Consider the following 18,209-nt stretch of genomic DNA (forward strand, 5'->3'; position numbering starts at 1 on the left):
GCCAAAGGTCTACCAACATTTACTCAATGTTTGGCCAATAACCCAGAAAATGAGGCACTTTCATGCAAAATTTGCTCTCAGCTATTTTATGGCCATGCCAGAAACTCACTTTGATCTGCAGTTATAAACACTCATTAGGAGTACTTAGTGAAACTCTCTTTGCAGAAGGCTTTGTTGTAAGATGGCCGAGGCACCAAGTCTGTGTTCTTTAAAAGATCGCGTTTCTCTGTGACTCGAAAGAAAACAGTGAGGGCTGACCATGTTTTTGCAACTTTCTCAGTGACAGATAGGCACAAGAAATACAGCTTTGAACCTGTTTGCCAGTGAATGCGTTTTCAGCAGACTTTGATCGGACGCAACGGCAGACCTGACATTATGCAAAACACGCCAGTAATTGATGACTTAGTGTAAACACCTGAGAAAACCCCAATACAACTGCATGATCAAATTTCCATTCCTGTAAGATCTCCTTCCCGTTCTGTTGGCTTGGCCCATTTATTCTGACAGCACAGCCAGTGAACCTTGATGTTTCTTAATCGTGGTCTTTTTTAATAATTTTGCTTTGATGGGCATGTAGGGAGATGTCATATTTACCACTATAAACCATAACCGGAGGGGCGGTGAGCTTTTATTTCGGGACAAATAAAACCATTTAAAATCTGTGAAGCAGGTACTGGATCACTGAATACAGTTATTTGCTCAAAGAATGAAATGGTTCTCCTGACAGCACTGCATGGGTATCTGAAAACAGCAAGAATGTCAAATGTAATACACAAAAGATATACTCTATTCGATTTAGGGTTCAGCTTCCACAATTATGGACTCAAAGGTTAAAATCAATCTAATAATACTCCTGCACTAATATTCATTAGCTTAGCATCGTTGTGGATCAGCTGCCCTCCAGCAGATTTTGATACAGATGAATGCGTGTCACAGTGTCGTTATTATAGAACAAGTGCAAGCCAGGATTCAGTAGTTTGTAGGACCAATTTTAGCACTTTTAACTTTGTTTATGCACAGCTCTCTTAAGGTCCCACCACAGCATCTCAGTCAGGTTGTGATCTAGATGTCAACTCCAACTACTCAGTTTTATGCAAATCTTTAGCCTTAAACAAAACAAATAAAATAATAAAATAAAATGAAAATGACTAAACACACACGTGTTTACCACACTATGCGTTACACAGCGTGTTACCAGCTTAAAACAACATCACCCACCTTTACTTGTGATGTATGACAGACCTAGTTCAACAAATGAGCTCATTAGTGATGCAAAGTAGGAAAGCTATTGCAGTAATGGGTGCACCATTAAGTGTTATTATACTTACTGAAGGAAACTGAAATACAGTCATGCAGAGTCTGTGGTGTGATGTGGCTATCTGGTATTGTTATGGTAACATATGTCTGCTCACAGGCAGATAGACATCATTTCCTGGAGACCATGTGCCGGTGTGCTAGGACAAAGAAACCTTGCAGGAAACATCATTAAACCGGATTCCCTGGCTGTGTGCCTGGCCCCTGGACTGCGTCTTACCTCAGATGAACCGCTTCAGGAGTTCATCAGGACATGCGCCGAGACAGCTGAGCAGTCCTCGTCGGTGCTGCTTTCACCTCTCCACATGATCCAACCCAAGTGAGGCATGAACAGCGCCCAATCAGCTGCCCCGAATTAGGCTAGACTAAAAACAACACCACAACAAGAACACTCTGTTCAGTGTGTATCTCAGCTTGAAAAGGAGCAATTTAAACATGAATTTTGTCACGTGTGCTTAAATTTTGTACATTTTATTTATTTATTTTTTCCGTGAGCCTTTCGAGCAGCATGACTGTGGGATGGAAAAGTTGGGCTGTCAGTTGATTCATCACAACTGTTAGACGGATTGGGGCAGAAATGATGAGTAATAAGTAACAGCACAAGCTATTTTAGTCATCATGTTGGTCGTTTTGGAATCTAAAATAGGTTTAAATCTTAAATCTTTAAGGACTTTGAGAACCCTTTTAGGGCTCTTTAAAAGAAACAACAATATCCTCCTGAGAGCCGAGGAAACAAGTATCTTTCAGTTTAACTTGTTTGTGATTATTTCGAGCTGAAGGAGCCCCCCAAACACATGACAGATCATTGGAAAGGCCAGGATGTCCTCTTATTAGGGTAGCAAATAAATAAACAAATCAAATAAGTCAAACGATATAGCCCAAAAACAAATATCCATTAAAGACGAAAAAAATGAAAAGGCTGGTTCTCAGGAGCCAATACACAGCAAAGCCTCAAAATACAGAGTCCAAAATCAGCTCATTTTATTCCAGTGGCTAAATTCATCTTGAATATACAGTGTATGATTGACTGCATATGAGTAAATGAAAACATTGTAGAGCACTTTGTAGTGTATAACTAGGTTAAAAGGCATTCTTTAAGAGCACAGCATTTAGGATATCAATTACAACTATTCAGTTTTTTGAATGTGTTTTAGCCTTTAACAAAATAAACAAAATAAAAATACCTTTAAATGAGTAAGCACACAGGTGTTTACCACACTATGGATTTCGAGGTGTGCTGCCTGCTTAAAACAACATCGCCCACCTACTTTAGAATATTCACTATGAGGTACGACAGACCTGTTTCAACAACAGCTCCTTACTAATGCACGTTGCTGTAGTATTAATGAGTGCACTGGAAGTATTATATTTACTGTGATGTCCATAGGACCTCCGTGTTCAGGCTATTTATAGTCCGAATGTGGTCACTGTGTGTTTTCAATATCAAACTTAGACTCATTGTAGACGTGGTTTTTATACTGCTTCTATAGGCTCTGTAGGCCTGTTTTCTATTGGTTAGTTTTTCTGCAGCTTTATTTAGACTTTTGTATGCGTCTCCAGTTATCATCTGTGGCTGAAACAATCAAATGAAGTTAATGGAAAATGATCTGGAGCAGTATGCTACCTTCTTCTGACATCTTCAGGATGTCTATCTCTATAAATCAGCAAATATCTATATGATCTTTACATATCATGAATCCCAATTTGTTTGATAAATTATTGATATATTATGCTAATTTCACCATCCACCTCTGAATGATTATGATGTTTTCCATTTGCATTGTTGTTTCATACATCACACTCAATGCAAGTTGTCCGTCTGTAACGTGGTCACCAGAAGCTGTGTCTGGAACAGAAGTTTGTTCATCTCATTGTTAAATGGAATTAACAATTTGAGAAACTGCAGGAGGCCTGACTTAACATTTTTGAATTACATAATTTATGTAAGACTGAATGTACTGGAATTCAGAGTGTATCATCCAACTGCTGTCCTCCTTAATGTGTCTGTAGCAGATTAGCTAATGAGCTAAAAGGTTTGTAAACTGTCAGTTAGCAAGCTTGGAGAGCTTTGTGTTTCTTCTTCATTTTCTTGTTTTTGTTTAATAAAATGGTGCACAATATTAAACAGCCAAATTTAGGTGATCAGTGACTTGACCGGCAATTAATTTGAATTAGGCCTATGTCAAAAATCTTGTTGACCCATTTTTTTCTTAAGGACGACTGTCTTTCGGATGTTGCTTTGTGCTGTCACCGCTACTTTTAGTCCATTGTCATTTTAGCCTCTTTAATAATCGGCTGCAATAATTAAAACACTGACACTGCGATTGTGTTTTTAAATCTCACTGTATAAAGTGATAGTATAAATGGGCTGCTTATTTTCTGAACTTGCATAGAATTAAGAGCTAATTTAACAGCTTGTTGTTGGTGGGAATCATTAATTTTCAATTATATAACCACCAGTCACCACTGTTTCGTGAAACGCACTGCTAGCTGTAAACAAACAAAAAAACAAAAACTGTAAAAAGAATTCAAAGCAGCTGATTGTCCTATTTTACAGGAGTCTTGCTAACTAATCCCACAAATATTCCTGCTATGATAATACATGATAATCATCAGAATTTCCTACAAAAGTCAGATCTGCAGCTCCTTATTACAACTTTACGTTTATCACCTGGACAGCTTTCTGTGACATCCAGCTACAAAACTAATATTCATCTCAATTTAATTATAGATTAAAAAAATATTCTGTTATACTAATTATACTACAAATGTTACATTGATACTAGTAATAAATAATAAACACAGTAAAAGCCACCAAAGTATGAAGGCACACTGTGGTTCCTAAATTATTTTCAAGGAACAAAAAAATCTCTTCCCCTCCTGTTTTAAATTATCAGCATCTTTGTGGTGTGTTAGATAGATGACATGTTGACAAGCCAGCTCGTGGACTGGACCGATCTGCAGAGCAGAAAGAAGAACTCTCAACAGAAGAGAGCTCACAGTCTTATACAAAACACATATAAAACACTAAACTACAATGAATTTGGCCTGGACCCAGGCTGGACCATATATAGCCACAGTTTTAAACCCACATTTTTTTAATGGCCACTAGGGGATGAAATCTGTGGTTTGAAAAAGGGCTTCATGTCCTATAGAGGTCGACAGCATTTAGCCAGTGTTGGGAAGGTTATTCCACTACAGATTACAGAATACATGCCTCAAAATTTATTTTGTAACGTATTCCGTTACTCAATGAGAGTAATGTATTCTGAATACTTTGGATTACTTAATATATTGTCATGCTAAATGAATGTACTATTGCTGTGTGATTTATTACTATTAATGAACACTGTTAGCTGGTGTTAGCGGAGGCTAGTTCATAGACTGCAGACTGTTAGACTTGATGGATAACATTAACAACCTGCTAGCAGCAGGTTCTGAAAGCAGTACCAACTAGATTTTTCAATCTTAATAGAAAATGAGTAACAGTAGGGTGGACATAAGGTAAGGCTGCACCTTTTGCAGTGATCTCATAAAGAAAACTATTTCTGTACCAGTAATATGTTTTCTTTCTGTCTGCTTTCAGAACTGCACATGATTATTTGCAGGTAGCAGGTTGTAATGCAGCCTTCAGTAATGGTAATATATTACACAGCAATAGTACATTGAAGATGCTGAAGTGGCACGTAATCCAGGTAGCTACCACAACCAAAACAAGGTAGTTGCAGTAGGCTAATGTTAGTTTTTAAACAAGAACTTACTTCCAGATGTTTCTTTAGGTTGGAGGTGGAGTCTTTTGACACTGAGAGCAGCTTGGTTGCACGGTTAGATTTCACCCTTTCTTCTTCAGATGTGAAGATTTAAGCAGTAACTGTAACAGGATACAGTTACTCATATTTTGTATTTTAAATACGTAACGCTTGTACATGTATTCCGTCACCCCCGAACACTACATTTAGCCATTTCGTAATTTTTTTGGAGCATGTTTCAGAAAGGAAGATTATCCAGGATATGCTCATTGATTACAAACTTATGACTGATAACTCAGCAATCATCACGGGTGTGGCAAAAACACTCATTTCAAGGCTTCAGAATAAGATTTCACAATGCCTTAGGTGTCACGGTTCTGGGTCAGTTTGACCCAGTATTTTGAGTTATGCTTTTGGTGTGTTTTGCATTTTGGATTCTTTTCTTATTATGATGATAATGATGATTATGACTCTATGTTTCGGTTATTCTTGTTTAGGGATTAGTTCGTAGGTTTTTGTGTTCTCATGTTTATTGCAGGTTTAGTTCAGTGTCTAGTCTATCTCTCTGTGTCGTGTCTGTGTGTTTGTTTAGTGGTGTCTTGTTTCCTGTTTTACTCTGAAGGCTCATGTTCCCGTCTTATGTCAGTGTTTCTAGCTTTGTTCCTTCTGTCTTATCAGGTCTTATTCCTCCCAGCTGTGTTCCCCTTCTGTCTCTAATTTCTTGATGACTGCCTCAGTGTATTTAAGCCCAGTGTGTCTTTGTGTCAGTGTCAGATCGTCTGTTATCCTCACCTCGTATTTTCCCTTATTGTGACACTGTGTTTCATAGCCTGCTTAGTTACTCTGTGTTTATAGTTTTTTCCATAGTTCCTTCACAGAGTGCCTTAGCCTTTTTAGTTTACACAGTGTTCTCTGTCTGCAGCCACAATAAAGGCTTGCCTTATTTTGGAAACCTAGTTCTGTCTCCACCGTGTCTGCTCTTGGGTCTACCTCATTCCTCACGCCGGCGCGCCCCGCCGTGACATTAGGTGAGGTAGCTACATCCACTTTTATGCTGCCTATGACTGGGAGAACCTAAGCTATGCTAAGGAGTCATAAGGATCTGTTGCTATTATATTGTCTGCTTGTCTATGTATATATGGGCTTCTCACTGAGGAAAGAACGCCAAAACTGAATGACCCCCAGGTGACCAAGTTTGAGAGTTTGATTTCTGTACATGAAACTAAACAGCTACTTTTACAAACCTGTACCAGGACATTTAGTCAGTAATGTAAAATTGTATGACCTCCTTTGCACAACGGTCATGTGGAATATGATCATTTTAATAGATGAAGAATTAATTTAAGGTTTAAAACATGGAAAAGAACCTCATTGGTTGTTATAGAATTTATTCAATGTCATGATAAATGCATAGAAGGAATTTTCAGTGTTTACACACAGCAAAAACATACAGTACAGCTTTTAAATTCTATTTTGGCACATAAGATTCAGTAATAAAAACTGGCTGACACAGAAAGGCTCTGACGAGCTGTGATGGCATTGTGTATTAAGAACAAACCTCCATACAGTAAGCAACACTTTCATAGTCCTAATTAAAGGTAGACTGCACTAAACCTTTTAGCTGCATTCAAAAGCAGCATGCCAGATCAAAGGCTTTAACTAATTAGCACAGACACCACTATGGCCCGCCTTTCAGTTTGGTTTTGAGTGTTTCCAAACAGCTTCCAGGATAAGTACCCCAATACGGCTTTCACGCTGTTCAAAGATGCACCTTTGAATCTTTCAAATAACTGCAAGTCTGCATTACAGCCATAAACTTTCAGAGTACAGCTGTAGCAATAGCAAACAACAAACATGAAGCTTACAGCCACTTCAGGTCTAATCAGCCACAAAATAGCAAAGAACAACTGAATGCAATGACAAACACTAGGATTAAAACCCTCGTACCACCTTCACGGTGATATTGCAGAACCCTTTTCTGTTGTTATTAAACACTTAAACATGCTTTCATTGTATGTTACTGGGCCAAATGGGGAAAGTATTTTCACACTTAATAATCTGAAGCCAAATCCAAACTGTACCCTCAACAGCAGAAATGAATTAGTACAAGGGGTTTAAGGTTTTCTTTTTTTGATAATTATTTCCATCCATTTTTTAAATACGCATTCAAAACAGGGTTGTAGCTTGGCTGTAGCCAATGCCTGTTCACTATAGGGTGAAAGGTGATTGGTCCCAAATCCACCACATGGTTAACACTGAGGGACAACTGCACAACTACCCTACGACCAGTTTAGTTACCATTCAACTGAACATGCATGTCTTTGGCCTGTGGGAGGAAACTATTTAATATTCCAGAAAAAGGCATCCCAACATATAGGGCAACATTTACTGTGTAAGTGCGAATACCTACGTTTTTGTACTTATTCAATCAATCAAATTACTCTGAATTTAACACTTAAAGCATGCATTGTACCTAATGTGGTTGTGACAGTTGCAACCAGGAGTGTTCATTTAGTATGAATGAGAGAGGAGGGTTCAGAGTGAGTTCATAATTTGATGTGGGTGGATGAGTCAAAGCTGTCGCTGCAGTGCCCAAGCTTTGGCTCAGTCCTGTAATCCTAATATGTTTCGGGGAGAGCAGCACATTTTCACCTTTCTGCCTGCTTGGTGGACATTTACCAAACTAAAGCAGCCTCAGATAGGTTGCCAGTGACCTGGTGGATGTAAAAAGTTGAAAGCCATTTTTGTAATGCTAAGTGAAAAAAGTTGTTTACCATAGTGGGATGCTTGGGTGGATTTCACGTTCACACAGCATTTATGGCCACGTGTCTGTTGATGTTTTGAATACATGTAGCTGGTTAACTAGCTTTAGCTATACCGACACCAGCGGTAACCAGTATTTGCAATGTGGCCATTATAGCTGCAAGGTCAATTATAAAGTGCTCACAAAATGTTTTCCATTGATGTTTGTCTTTTGATTTGGGGTAGATGGACACACACAAAACTGTACATATAAAAAATAGCAACTTTAAATTCTCCTATATGTACATGAACAAATACATCATTGCAATGCCAAAAACATGAGACACCCAAAATAAAATGAATGTTAAATGATTCCACAGCCAACACTGATGTATACATCAGTGTACATCAGATTTAAGAATATGTATACATATTCTTAAATCTGACAAAAGTTTCTTGTTTTGAGAAGAAAAAAAATCTGCCAGTGGGCTGAGCAAAAGTTGCTTGACTAGAATTGTTAAAACTAGAAATTAATCGATGCCTTTTAACTAGACAAAACTGTCTAAAATTTATGCTTAAATGAAGAAAATTTGACTTATTACAAGGAAAGAGAGCCCTGCGACAGACTGGCGACCTGTCCAGGGTGTGCCCCGCCTCTCGCCCTATGACAGCTGGGATAGGCTCCAGCGCCCCCCGCGACCCTGAAAAGGATAAGCGGAAGCGAATGGATGGATGGATGGAAGGAAAGAGACTGAATTGTTTCTTTCTTGATTGAGTTAAGAATAAGAATTAAATCTCAACTCTGAGAACAATAATTAGAAAAATTGCTGAGAATAAGACACCATCTGTTCAAAAAGCTACAATAAACATGGGACTTTATCTTAAAGCAAGACACCAGAAGCACTCTTATTTTTTGCACTTTTATTGACACAGCAATGGGTCAGTAACTCAACTTTAACAGTACTGAGGTCTAATTCCAGGAGACTCATGTCTCACAGTGTAACATGGCCACTGTAAGAAGTGCATATTCCAGATACTCTTAACAGGAATAATAACAGTATAAAATACTCATGACTGAATGTATCAAACATACATTTTGCTGCAGCTTGAAGCAATCAGCATTCAAAATCCTAGATTGCATAACTTTTTAGAAGAACAGCTTTAAAGATCACACAAACAAACGTGTCTTACATGAAGATGCAGCGACTGAGCATAACAGAGTGGAAAAGTTTACAGCTCCTGGTATTGCATAAACAGATTATTTTGATTTTGTGCAAAAATTATGATTACTTCACATTTTAATATTTTTAATGATAACATTATTAGGTTTTTAATGTCCCTTACTGCAGAATAAAGATTTCTTATGAAAGTTTGGCTTTGTTGTGGTTTTATCTTTAGCTCCATTCTAAGAAAATGACCAGCTTCAAGTGTCCTCAGTGTAGGACACATACAGGATGTCATGCTGAAATGCAAAGCACTTACAATAGAAGCCACTAGAAACAAATTATTCCAGCCTAATTGATGACATTTATGGCACTTGTTTTCTGTGCTGACTGATATGCTGCTCAGTGCTTTGCTGCCTGCTTTTAAACAAGATGTCACTCTGAACATAAACACAAGCTACATGTGATGTCTCTGATGTTTCTACCCGTGCTGATGCTAGCATGACTAAAGCTAGCCAAGCAGCAGTAAATATGTGAAGTAAGGCAGAAGGATATACTCATCAAATAAACAGGATCATAAGAATATAAGACCACGAGCACTACAAATGTAACAGAAATATGCTGACATAAAATGGCATGTTATTTGAAATCTACATGAAACAATGACACAACTACTTTTTTTCAATTTTTCTAATTTGTTTATTTTTTTACCAATTGTCCCAATTAGTCTGTGATTGGCCTTAGTGTGACAGAAATCATATTTATATACAACTAAATATGCCTCAGCAAACATGTTTTAAATGGATGCTTCCTCACTTGATGACAAATGATCCTTTTCCATATTTGCTGAGTCTTAAATTTGATGTCAGTGAACTTATCAGTGGTTGGTGTTAAAAAAAAGCCCCCAAATCCCCTATGAGCAAGCACTTGGCGACAGTGGAGAGGAAAAACTCCCTCTTAATGGGGAGAAACCTCTGACAGAACCGGGCTCAGGAAGGGGTGGCCTTCTGTCTTGACCGAGAGGGGTTCAAATGTTCACTGACAATTTAGTTGTATATAAATATGATTTCTAGGACGTGATGTTGAGACCAATTAGGTGAAATTGGGGACGCGCACAGTTCCGCTTCTTCTTGTTCTTCTTCTTACTTGGCGGAGTCTCTGGCAGGCTCTTAACTTCAGCCTCGAGTTCAGCCACCTTGACATTGAGCATTTTCTGTTTGTCTTGTAGACTTTGCAAAGATTCCTGTACAGAGAATGCAGCTGACTCTTCTTTTTCTATCTTCTGTTGTTCTGTGGTGTCTTTTTCTTTCTGAGGCTCCTGCAGAGACCTTGCAGTGGATGGCCGTGAGTCCTCTTTTTCCATCTTCTCCTGTTCTCCAGTCTCGTTTTCTTTCAGAGGCTCACATTTGAGCATTTCATTTGCAGCAGTGGAATTTTGTTCTTTTTGCTGCTGTGGGATTTTAAGGGAGGAAGCTTTGGCCTCTCTCAGCTCTCGCTCAAGAGACTCTACCTTCAAATCATGAAGGGCCTTGTTGGGGCAGAGCTGGGATTTCAGGTCACTGATTTCCAGGTTGAGTGTCTCCTGCTCCTGCCTATGTTTAACGGCCTGCTCTTCAAGCTGATTTTGAGCTGCTAGGAGCTGTTTCTGGAGCATCTCAATCTGCTCTTGCTGAATCCTACATTTGAGCTCAAATTCAGCCTCCTTAGAGGACTTCAGTCCTACAGAGTCAGTGTGTGAAGCCTCTGTGGTTGGAGTGGCAGACTCCACACACTGCTCTGTGGTAGGGTGGCTGATTTGGTCCTGCAGGGTAACCATCAGCTCATCCAATATGACAATAGCTTCATTGTCATTTGCGAGAGTGTCTGTCTCACTGATGTCATTGGGCTTATTACTAGAAGCCTCTTCCAGCTGCTCTAAGAGGTCTTTAATCATTTCCTCATGATTTCGCTCGTTCTCGTGAATTTGTTTATGAAGCTTGTTCACCTGATACTAGTGATAAGAGGCCCTCTTGTTTGCACCTACCATTTTCCAGTAAAGGTTGTTCTGATGGTATTGGGAGGCTTCCAGTTGGTGTCTGAGAGCAGCAATCTCGTGCCAGGGATTAAACGGGGGTCTAAATGTGGGAATGGGTTGATATTGCCAAGTCCCTCCATTAGGCACAGGGTTTGGTCTGCTGGGGTTCTTCCCATTTCTCTCTCTCTCCATGTCCTCCTTTGCATTTGAAATGGGGAGGGATTCAGCCTTTTCTTTTTCAGGAGTGGCTTCAGTGTTTTTTTGCATTTCTTCTTCAGGTTTGCTCCATCACCCATGCTGTTTTGAGCTTCAAGAAGAGCCCGGGCAGTAATTGGTCTTCTTGGTTCTTCAGCCACTCTTTTCTGTTTTTGCTTTTTTTGTTTCTTTGGTTTCACAACCGTTTCCTTTGGTGGTTGTGCCACAGGAGACTTTTTAGTATTTGGTTGTGCGGCTTTATCAACCTCAGGTTTTGGTCTTTCTAAGACTTTTGGTGTGACCAGCCTCTAACCAGCCAACCAACCAACAAAAACATGTGTTCATAATACAAAACAAGTTTACTTTGTGAAATGTTAAAAGGTACAAAAAATAAAACAATAAAATAAAACAGATTTATTGTCTTAAATTTAGCCAGTCCATCTTGTTTTGAACATGACAAGCTAGTTTCCAGTCTCATGTGTGAGATGATTAGACTTGTTTCAAGTATATATTACTTTTTTTTTCTTAGTTAGTCTGTAAATCTAAAAGTGAACCATTTTACATTTATTTCGGGGCGATCGTGGCTCAAGAGTTGGGCGTTTGTCTTGTAATCGGAAGGTTGCCGGTTTGAGCCCCGGCTCCGACAGTCTCGGTCGTTGTGTCCTTGGGCAAGACACTTCACCCGTTGCCTACTGGTGGTGGTCAGAGGGCCCGGTGGCGCCGTGTCCGGCGCCTCGCCTCTGTCAGTCGCGCGCCGGCGCGCTGCTGGCTACACTTGAGCTTGCCATCACCACGTGTGTGCTGGGTGGATGACATGTGCCTATGAATAAATAATGCACGGGGGATGGAATAAACCAAATGCACATTTTTGAATAGACATCTTTACCTATAGATTTACTTTAAGTTCATTTCCGACAGATTATGATTAATCATATAAACTATTGTAAGTTGGAGATGTGAACTTACTTCCAATTATTTATGTTGTAAACTATTAATATAAATCAGGTCACTTTAACCTTGCTGAACTGAGGTAACTTTTTTTCTTATGGATGAAGTGGCCTAATCTGAGCTTTGATCATTTGTTGAATGATTTGACAAGCAGTTGGGCACTATTAGTTTTAGTTTGAAAACTAGTTTGGAATAGCCTTGTCATACATTTTATGTGAGCAATTTTATAAGACTTAACCATGGAATTAACACGGGCTCTACTTAGTCTATCCAGGTGTCTGATTGCATAGACTTTGGATCCATGGCAGGTGGTGTCTTGACTCAGTTTTTCTTTTGACCCAAACATATGTTGTTCTGTCCTCAGGGAAAAGTTCTGACAAAAGCTACACCAGAAAATCATGGAGGGTTTGGATGATTGCAACCTTTCGGTTCTAAATGGTAGGCCAAGCATATGCATATTTAAGCAAATTAATGTCTAAATGAATTTTGTGTTGCACACACTGACAGTGATCCTACATAGAATCAGTTTTATGTTGTCAAATCAATAAAATATTTAAATTACATTTAAATGTATTTGACAAAATGACCATTTGGAATTGTTTCCTTTTTTGAACAGTGACATGTATACATTTAAAGAGATGTACAACTTTGACATTTCTGAAAGTTACTGACTTTTATTTACAGCTGCCAACATAGATGAGGTCTTGCTCCACACCCTCAGTAGGGGCGATTTAAGGGACCTGCTTCCAGGGCCTGAAAATTTTATGAGGAGGAAACAGTTGTGGGCTCAAGTTCACAAAGAGGCAAGTTTTGTTTAGGACTCCTGTAATATAACTATTTTTGTTTTCTTATTTAGGATGAAACTAAAGAAAAGGCGTCTCATGGATATCTCACCATGCGACCAGGGAGAAGATTATGATGCAGATTCAAGTGGTGGATCAAACATGCTTTTGCCACCAAGGAGCAGTTCTGGTGACGACAGTTGTAAGTGAAACATTACAATTATGGCTATAATATTGAATATTCAACTGAAAGTTGATTTAGTTCTTTCTTTCCTCTTCTGTTTAAACATAGCCCTGTTCAGAGCACTACCAACTCTCTTCCCATCATGAGCTGCACCACCCAAGAAGATGGGACATGCCAGTGAAGCACTGATTCATGTCCTTCAGGTCTGGGTTTCTTCACATTTGTTATCAAATAATGCCACTAAAGCCTTCACTTTAACAGTTTATTTGGTATATGGCCTTTTTATCCATGCCAAGTCCTCCAACAATGTAGTTTATATTTGGAAAAGTGTGCAGAAATCTGAAATGGCACGAATACTGATAGATCAAAAATTTCAATAAAAATAATAAAGAAAATCATAAAGAAATTAAAAACAAAATGGAAATAATTACATATTTAACTATCACAGGTGCAGTACCTTTGTCATTTCCTAAAGTGTGTAAAGACATAATCCTAACGGTGATGAGGCAGAATTTATTACATTTTTCAATGGCATGAATATTAGGAAATTTCTATACAGTATTTGTCAATCTAAAGAAAAATAACATTAATATGGTCTGTAGCGCATCTGATCTATGGTTGTCATCATTCATATATCACCCCAAGGGTGCACCCCAAAGGGATCAATAAAGTGAAGTCTAAGTCTAATACATACTTGTGGTTAAGTATTTGAACTACCCTGATAGCTTTGGAGTTTCTCCGTACATTGTAAAATTTTCTTTGTTTTTCTTTTTGCCAGCAGAAGATCCAGCGTCAGCCCTGTTCTGCTCTTAGAAGGGTCCCGTTGTCTTATTGCAGTTGGAACCACTCCCATCACCACATTTGCCACAGATGACCTTGGAGAAGGTTTGCTGTATCTTATGGCATACTACTACACCCTTCATCTCACCTATCCTAAATGTGTGGCAACGCTTCTGTCTGTCATTCAGACTGAAGTGTTAAAGGACAAGGACCACAGGCTCATACAAAAAAGTCATGGCAGGCTGTAGAAATTTTTATTGAAACGTAGAGCTGTTTGAGCAAGATTAGGTCTGTGTTGGATGGTTTGGACCTGATAGCTTTGAAGTTGCAATTTACACTTGAATTCTTTTTTTTTAAATTCTTATTAATGTAATACAAAGTACTTTCTTTCTTTAAACACATCTGTTCTGCAAATTCTGTTTAAAATTGCAAATGCTCTTTTTATTACATTTTATATGTTGAGTAGCTAACTGGTTTAGCAGTTCTAAAAGGAACACAAAATAACAATGTTACACTTACAATGTGTCTTTAAATTTTTGTGTACTATGATTGACTGAAATATTTGTTGCTGTGTACATGTTGTATACTTTGCCTGCTTTCATTTGGCTTTATTTTTCTTATTTTGAGAATTCTTACCAAGTGTAATTATCTTACTGCACTGGCAGATTATTTCACTAAATTTCAGGGTTCGTACGGGTGCTTGAAATCCTTGAATTTTGATGTTGTCTTTTCAAGGTTTGAAAAGTGCTTGAATTTCAGATGTGGTGCTTAAAAGTGCTTGAAAGTGTAACTGTATTTCATTCACCTGAAAATAACAGATTGGCAAGATAAACAGTTTTTAAAGGTGAAATATAGAGGCCAAATCAAAAGTAGCCAAAAACGGCCAATTATACCCTGGACCCCAGCTTTTTGGAGTATTTGAAATAATGGTAATATGAGTGATCCATATGGTCACAAAGAATAGCCACTTGTTTCTGTGCTACCAAAGTTCCCCAGCTTTCATTCAAAATGTGTTTATCGTCAGCACCTGCACATTAAACTACTTAAACATTATAAATGTCTTCAAGCTCACACTGAGGCCTGTGGGGCACAATCAGCCACTGAGATAGTTCACACATTTATATGTGTATTTGTATATGAATATTTCATACTTTAAGGCTGCCTGTTTATTTAAGGGAGATGAACAAAATACATTGGACTTGTACATAATAATATCACAGATGATAAATTAAATAGATTCTAAGTAGATGCTTGTGCATCCTTAAAGCATTATATGTTGAATTGAACTATGTGATCTGTTCAAAGCCTCTCAGTGCTGCTCTCCAGTCTGACTGTACATGATGTTATTAGCACAAACACTTTAAAGGTGACGTTTAGGACGTCAACAATAATACAGGCAGCAATGTAGTTAGCAATAAAACAGTTTTATTGGGAATTAACTTAAAAAACAAACAACAAACAAACATCTGTCTCCTATTTTTTGTCACGCAGGAAAGAAGCATCAATTTCTGATGAGAAGACTTATTTAAAATGATTTAATGTACTAGTTTTTAGATTATTGATTTTTTCCTTAGAATAAGTGTTTTATGCCCATTTTCTTCAACATTTTGCTTAGAATAAGTGGTTAAAGCTTATTTTAGGTTTCAATTGCCATGATTGGTTGCCTGAAATAAGTGTGTAAGGCTTATTTTAAGATTTAACTATCTAATTGTTCCCTAGAATAAGTGGTTAAAGCTTATTTTAAGTTTCAATGTTCTGATTTGTTGCCTGGAATAAGTGTAAAAGACTTATTTTTTAGCTTTATTTAAATCTAGATATTCTGTTCTTATTTCAAGAAATCTTAATAAGAAAAAAACACTTACCCCACTGGCAGATAATTTCACTTGTTTTAAGCAAATCTTCATCAAAAATAAGTGTATTTATCTAGTATCAAGGAGGTGGGTTTTTGCAGTGTAGGTTCACATGGGACCACCACTATGCCCTGTCATATGATATCAGCTTATATTAGCAAAGAAGGACAATGCCAGTATTTCACAGAAAGGCTTGTGATGCACTGTGACCTCAGTTCGTGCATGTTTTAGGCAGAGATTGATAGTAAAATGTCGTAGTGATCATTACACCCCAGTACACAGCTTGTATTCAGTCTGTGTCAGACGATGTCTTTAGTATCGTTTGGAAGCGGTGATTTTGTTTCAGCTGCTGCATTAATCATATTGATCTGAGTGTTTTTGTGGCTCCCTTTACAAAGTTTCTGCATGTGTAAACATCATTAGGGAAGCTCTGTGTCTAACTATAAACAACCAATCAAAAGTGAAAGCCACTGGAAACCCTGCTGTACAGGCTTTCTCATTAATCACTGAACACTCTGGGTTTTAGACTTAAATCTAGACATGCTGGAAGAAGCAGACTGAATTTCAGGAGTCTAAAACGTTGGGGGACGTGAGTTTCTTAAGCAGTTAAAGTGCTCAGTCAAAAGTTTTAGTGTCTCAAATCTTTTCAATTACAGGGACAATTAGTACCTGTAATAACTTTAAACATTAACTGTACATATTAGATTGGATTCAAAGCACAAAACTCATCTCAATTAAGACACTAGTCACTTATATATATAGATTTGATCTTCTTTCAATGTTAAAATTCACCCAACGATTACTTCTGATTAAGATAATTACACTTTCATGTGCGGTTATGTTTGTTTTTATATTATATATGTTTTATATTTATAACTTGAGACATTATTTACACATACATTGGAAGTATATTATTTAAGTACATCAAGCCTTAATATAGTATATGCTTCATATGCTATTATTAGTTTTGCATTTCCTGAGATTAAAGATTACCTTTAGCCAAAATGCTGACCTGATCACACATTACACATAAAACCCATAACTCTCCTACTGATTAAACATTTAAAAAGCTCTTTTGTGCCATATGAAAGTCGTAGCTGTGAAAACACGGTTGTTTAAAGACAGCTTTTTCCCTCTGAATGATTATTCCCTTTGAGCATGTGTCAACCTGCGCATAACAAATGTGAAAATGTTACCAAAGCTTATGAATATTTAAGTGTACATGTGCAACTTCTTGTTACATAATCTGAGTTTAGACAAGTGTTGAATGTTACAACAGCTGTCACACGATCACAGCACAATATAAAGTTACTTAGTGCTTTAAAGTCAGGTATGTTAGTGTTAGCTCCAGGATCAAGGCTCCTCAGACAGCTGTGGATGTTGACCCTGCCGATCCAGAGGTGGGCGTCATGTGGGTCGTCAGCGGTGTCGATCCCTCTCCTTCCGCCGCGTTGCCTTCTATTAGACCTTGCCGGTGCAGGTTGAGGATGGAGTCTGCGATTATGCGGGCTGTTTTCTTCTGATATCCTCCGGATGTCATCATGAGTACGGGGATCCCCCGACGCTTCGCAGCCCTGAACACGAGCTCATCTCTCTTTATAATGCCCTGGCAGAGAAGAAGGAGAAGAAAGTAAGAAGTAGAAGAAGAGGCAGCCTGTCCATGCTTTCAAGCACTACCTTCTCTGGATCCTCTGGACTTCTTTTCTCCTGAGAGAACAGAAAGATCTGGCCCAAAAACACACGCTAACATGAACAGACAAAGAGCTGCAAACAAAACTACACTTGTGGAGTTTTTTGTTATTGGTGATAATCTCCCATCTGTTGCCACTTTCAGGAAGCATCTTACAAAGGCTATTTAACTACCAACACGTTACGGTGAAGGTCAAAAAGGATGGTGAGTGTCCCAGAGCCTCATTTGTAGAATATTGAAGCATTACAATCACACTAATGGAGCAGGCATGGAACTCAAGAAGCACTGTGTCACACATATGCCTCATACTCCTTATTTCATGTACCAAAGCACCCGCCCACTTTGGAGGTGTCCATAAGCCATAACATCTCCCTGTGCCACTGCCCTGCATCACTGCTGCCCATCCTCCACCTGTAGCTCCCAACTCATATTTACTCATCAATCCTAAATTTCTGTGTCATATTTGCCAGGAGTAATGAACCTATACACCAAACTTGAACTCTAGTATATGACTGTAATAAATTAATGTGGCAAATGTGATTTGTTCGACTTAAATACTCATAAAAATGCCCATGCAAGGACTTGGCAATTACATCTCAAAGGCAAACTTGAGTGAAAATTTTGGCCTCCAGCAATTATGAAAACAGAATAAATGTGAAAAAATGCACTTTTGTGCAAATATTTTAACTAGGTCCTCTTGCTTTGGTGGTTTTCAAGTTAACAAATAGTTGTGCTAAATGTTCAACATTACAACTGCTAACCAGGATAATTGTGATTATAAGTTTAGCTACCCAACAG

At 38.3% G+C, this 18,209-nt stretch overlaps 1 protein-coding gene and 1 long non-coding RNA gene across 2 annotated transcripts in view; one reads left to right on the plus strand and one right to left on the minus strand.

Moving 5' to 3' along the window:
• Positions 1 to 12,480: 12,480 nt before the first annotated feature.
• LOC121812261 lies at positions 12,481 to 13,294 on the plus strand. Its single transcript, XR_006052960.1, has 3 exons — positions 12,481 to 12,563; positions 12,982 to 13,109; positions 13,200 to 13,294. It is a non-coding gene; the product is annotated as an uncharacterized LOC121812261 (long non-coding RNA).
• The window catches only part of hdac11 (histone deacetylase 11), a 49,109-nt gene continuing 43,876 nt past the window's right edge, over positions 12,977 to 18,209 (minus strand). Inside the window, exon 11 of the mRNA XM_005947170.3 lies at positions 12,977 to 17,327. Within this exon, the coding sequence (XP_005947232.1) occupies positions 17,085 to 17,327 (243 nt within the window). The 3' untranslated portion in view covers positions 12,977 to 17,084. The remainder of the gene's footprint in view (positions 17,328 to 18,209) is intronic.

This window comes from Haplochromis burtoni, unplaced genomic scaffold, assembly GCF_018398535.1.
Source record: "Haplochromis burtoni strain Fernald_Lab_line unplaced genomic scaffold, NCSU_Asbu1 Contig_496, whole genome shotgun sequence".
Classification (NCBI taxonomy): Eukaryota; Metazoa; Chordata; class Actinopteri; order Cichliformes; family Cichlidae; genus Haplochromis; species Haplochromis burtoni.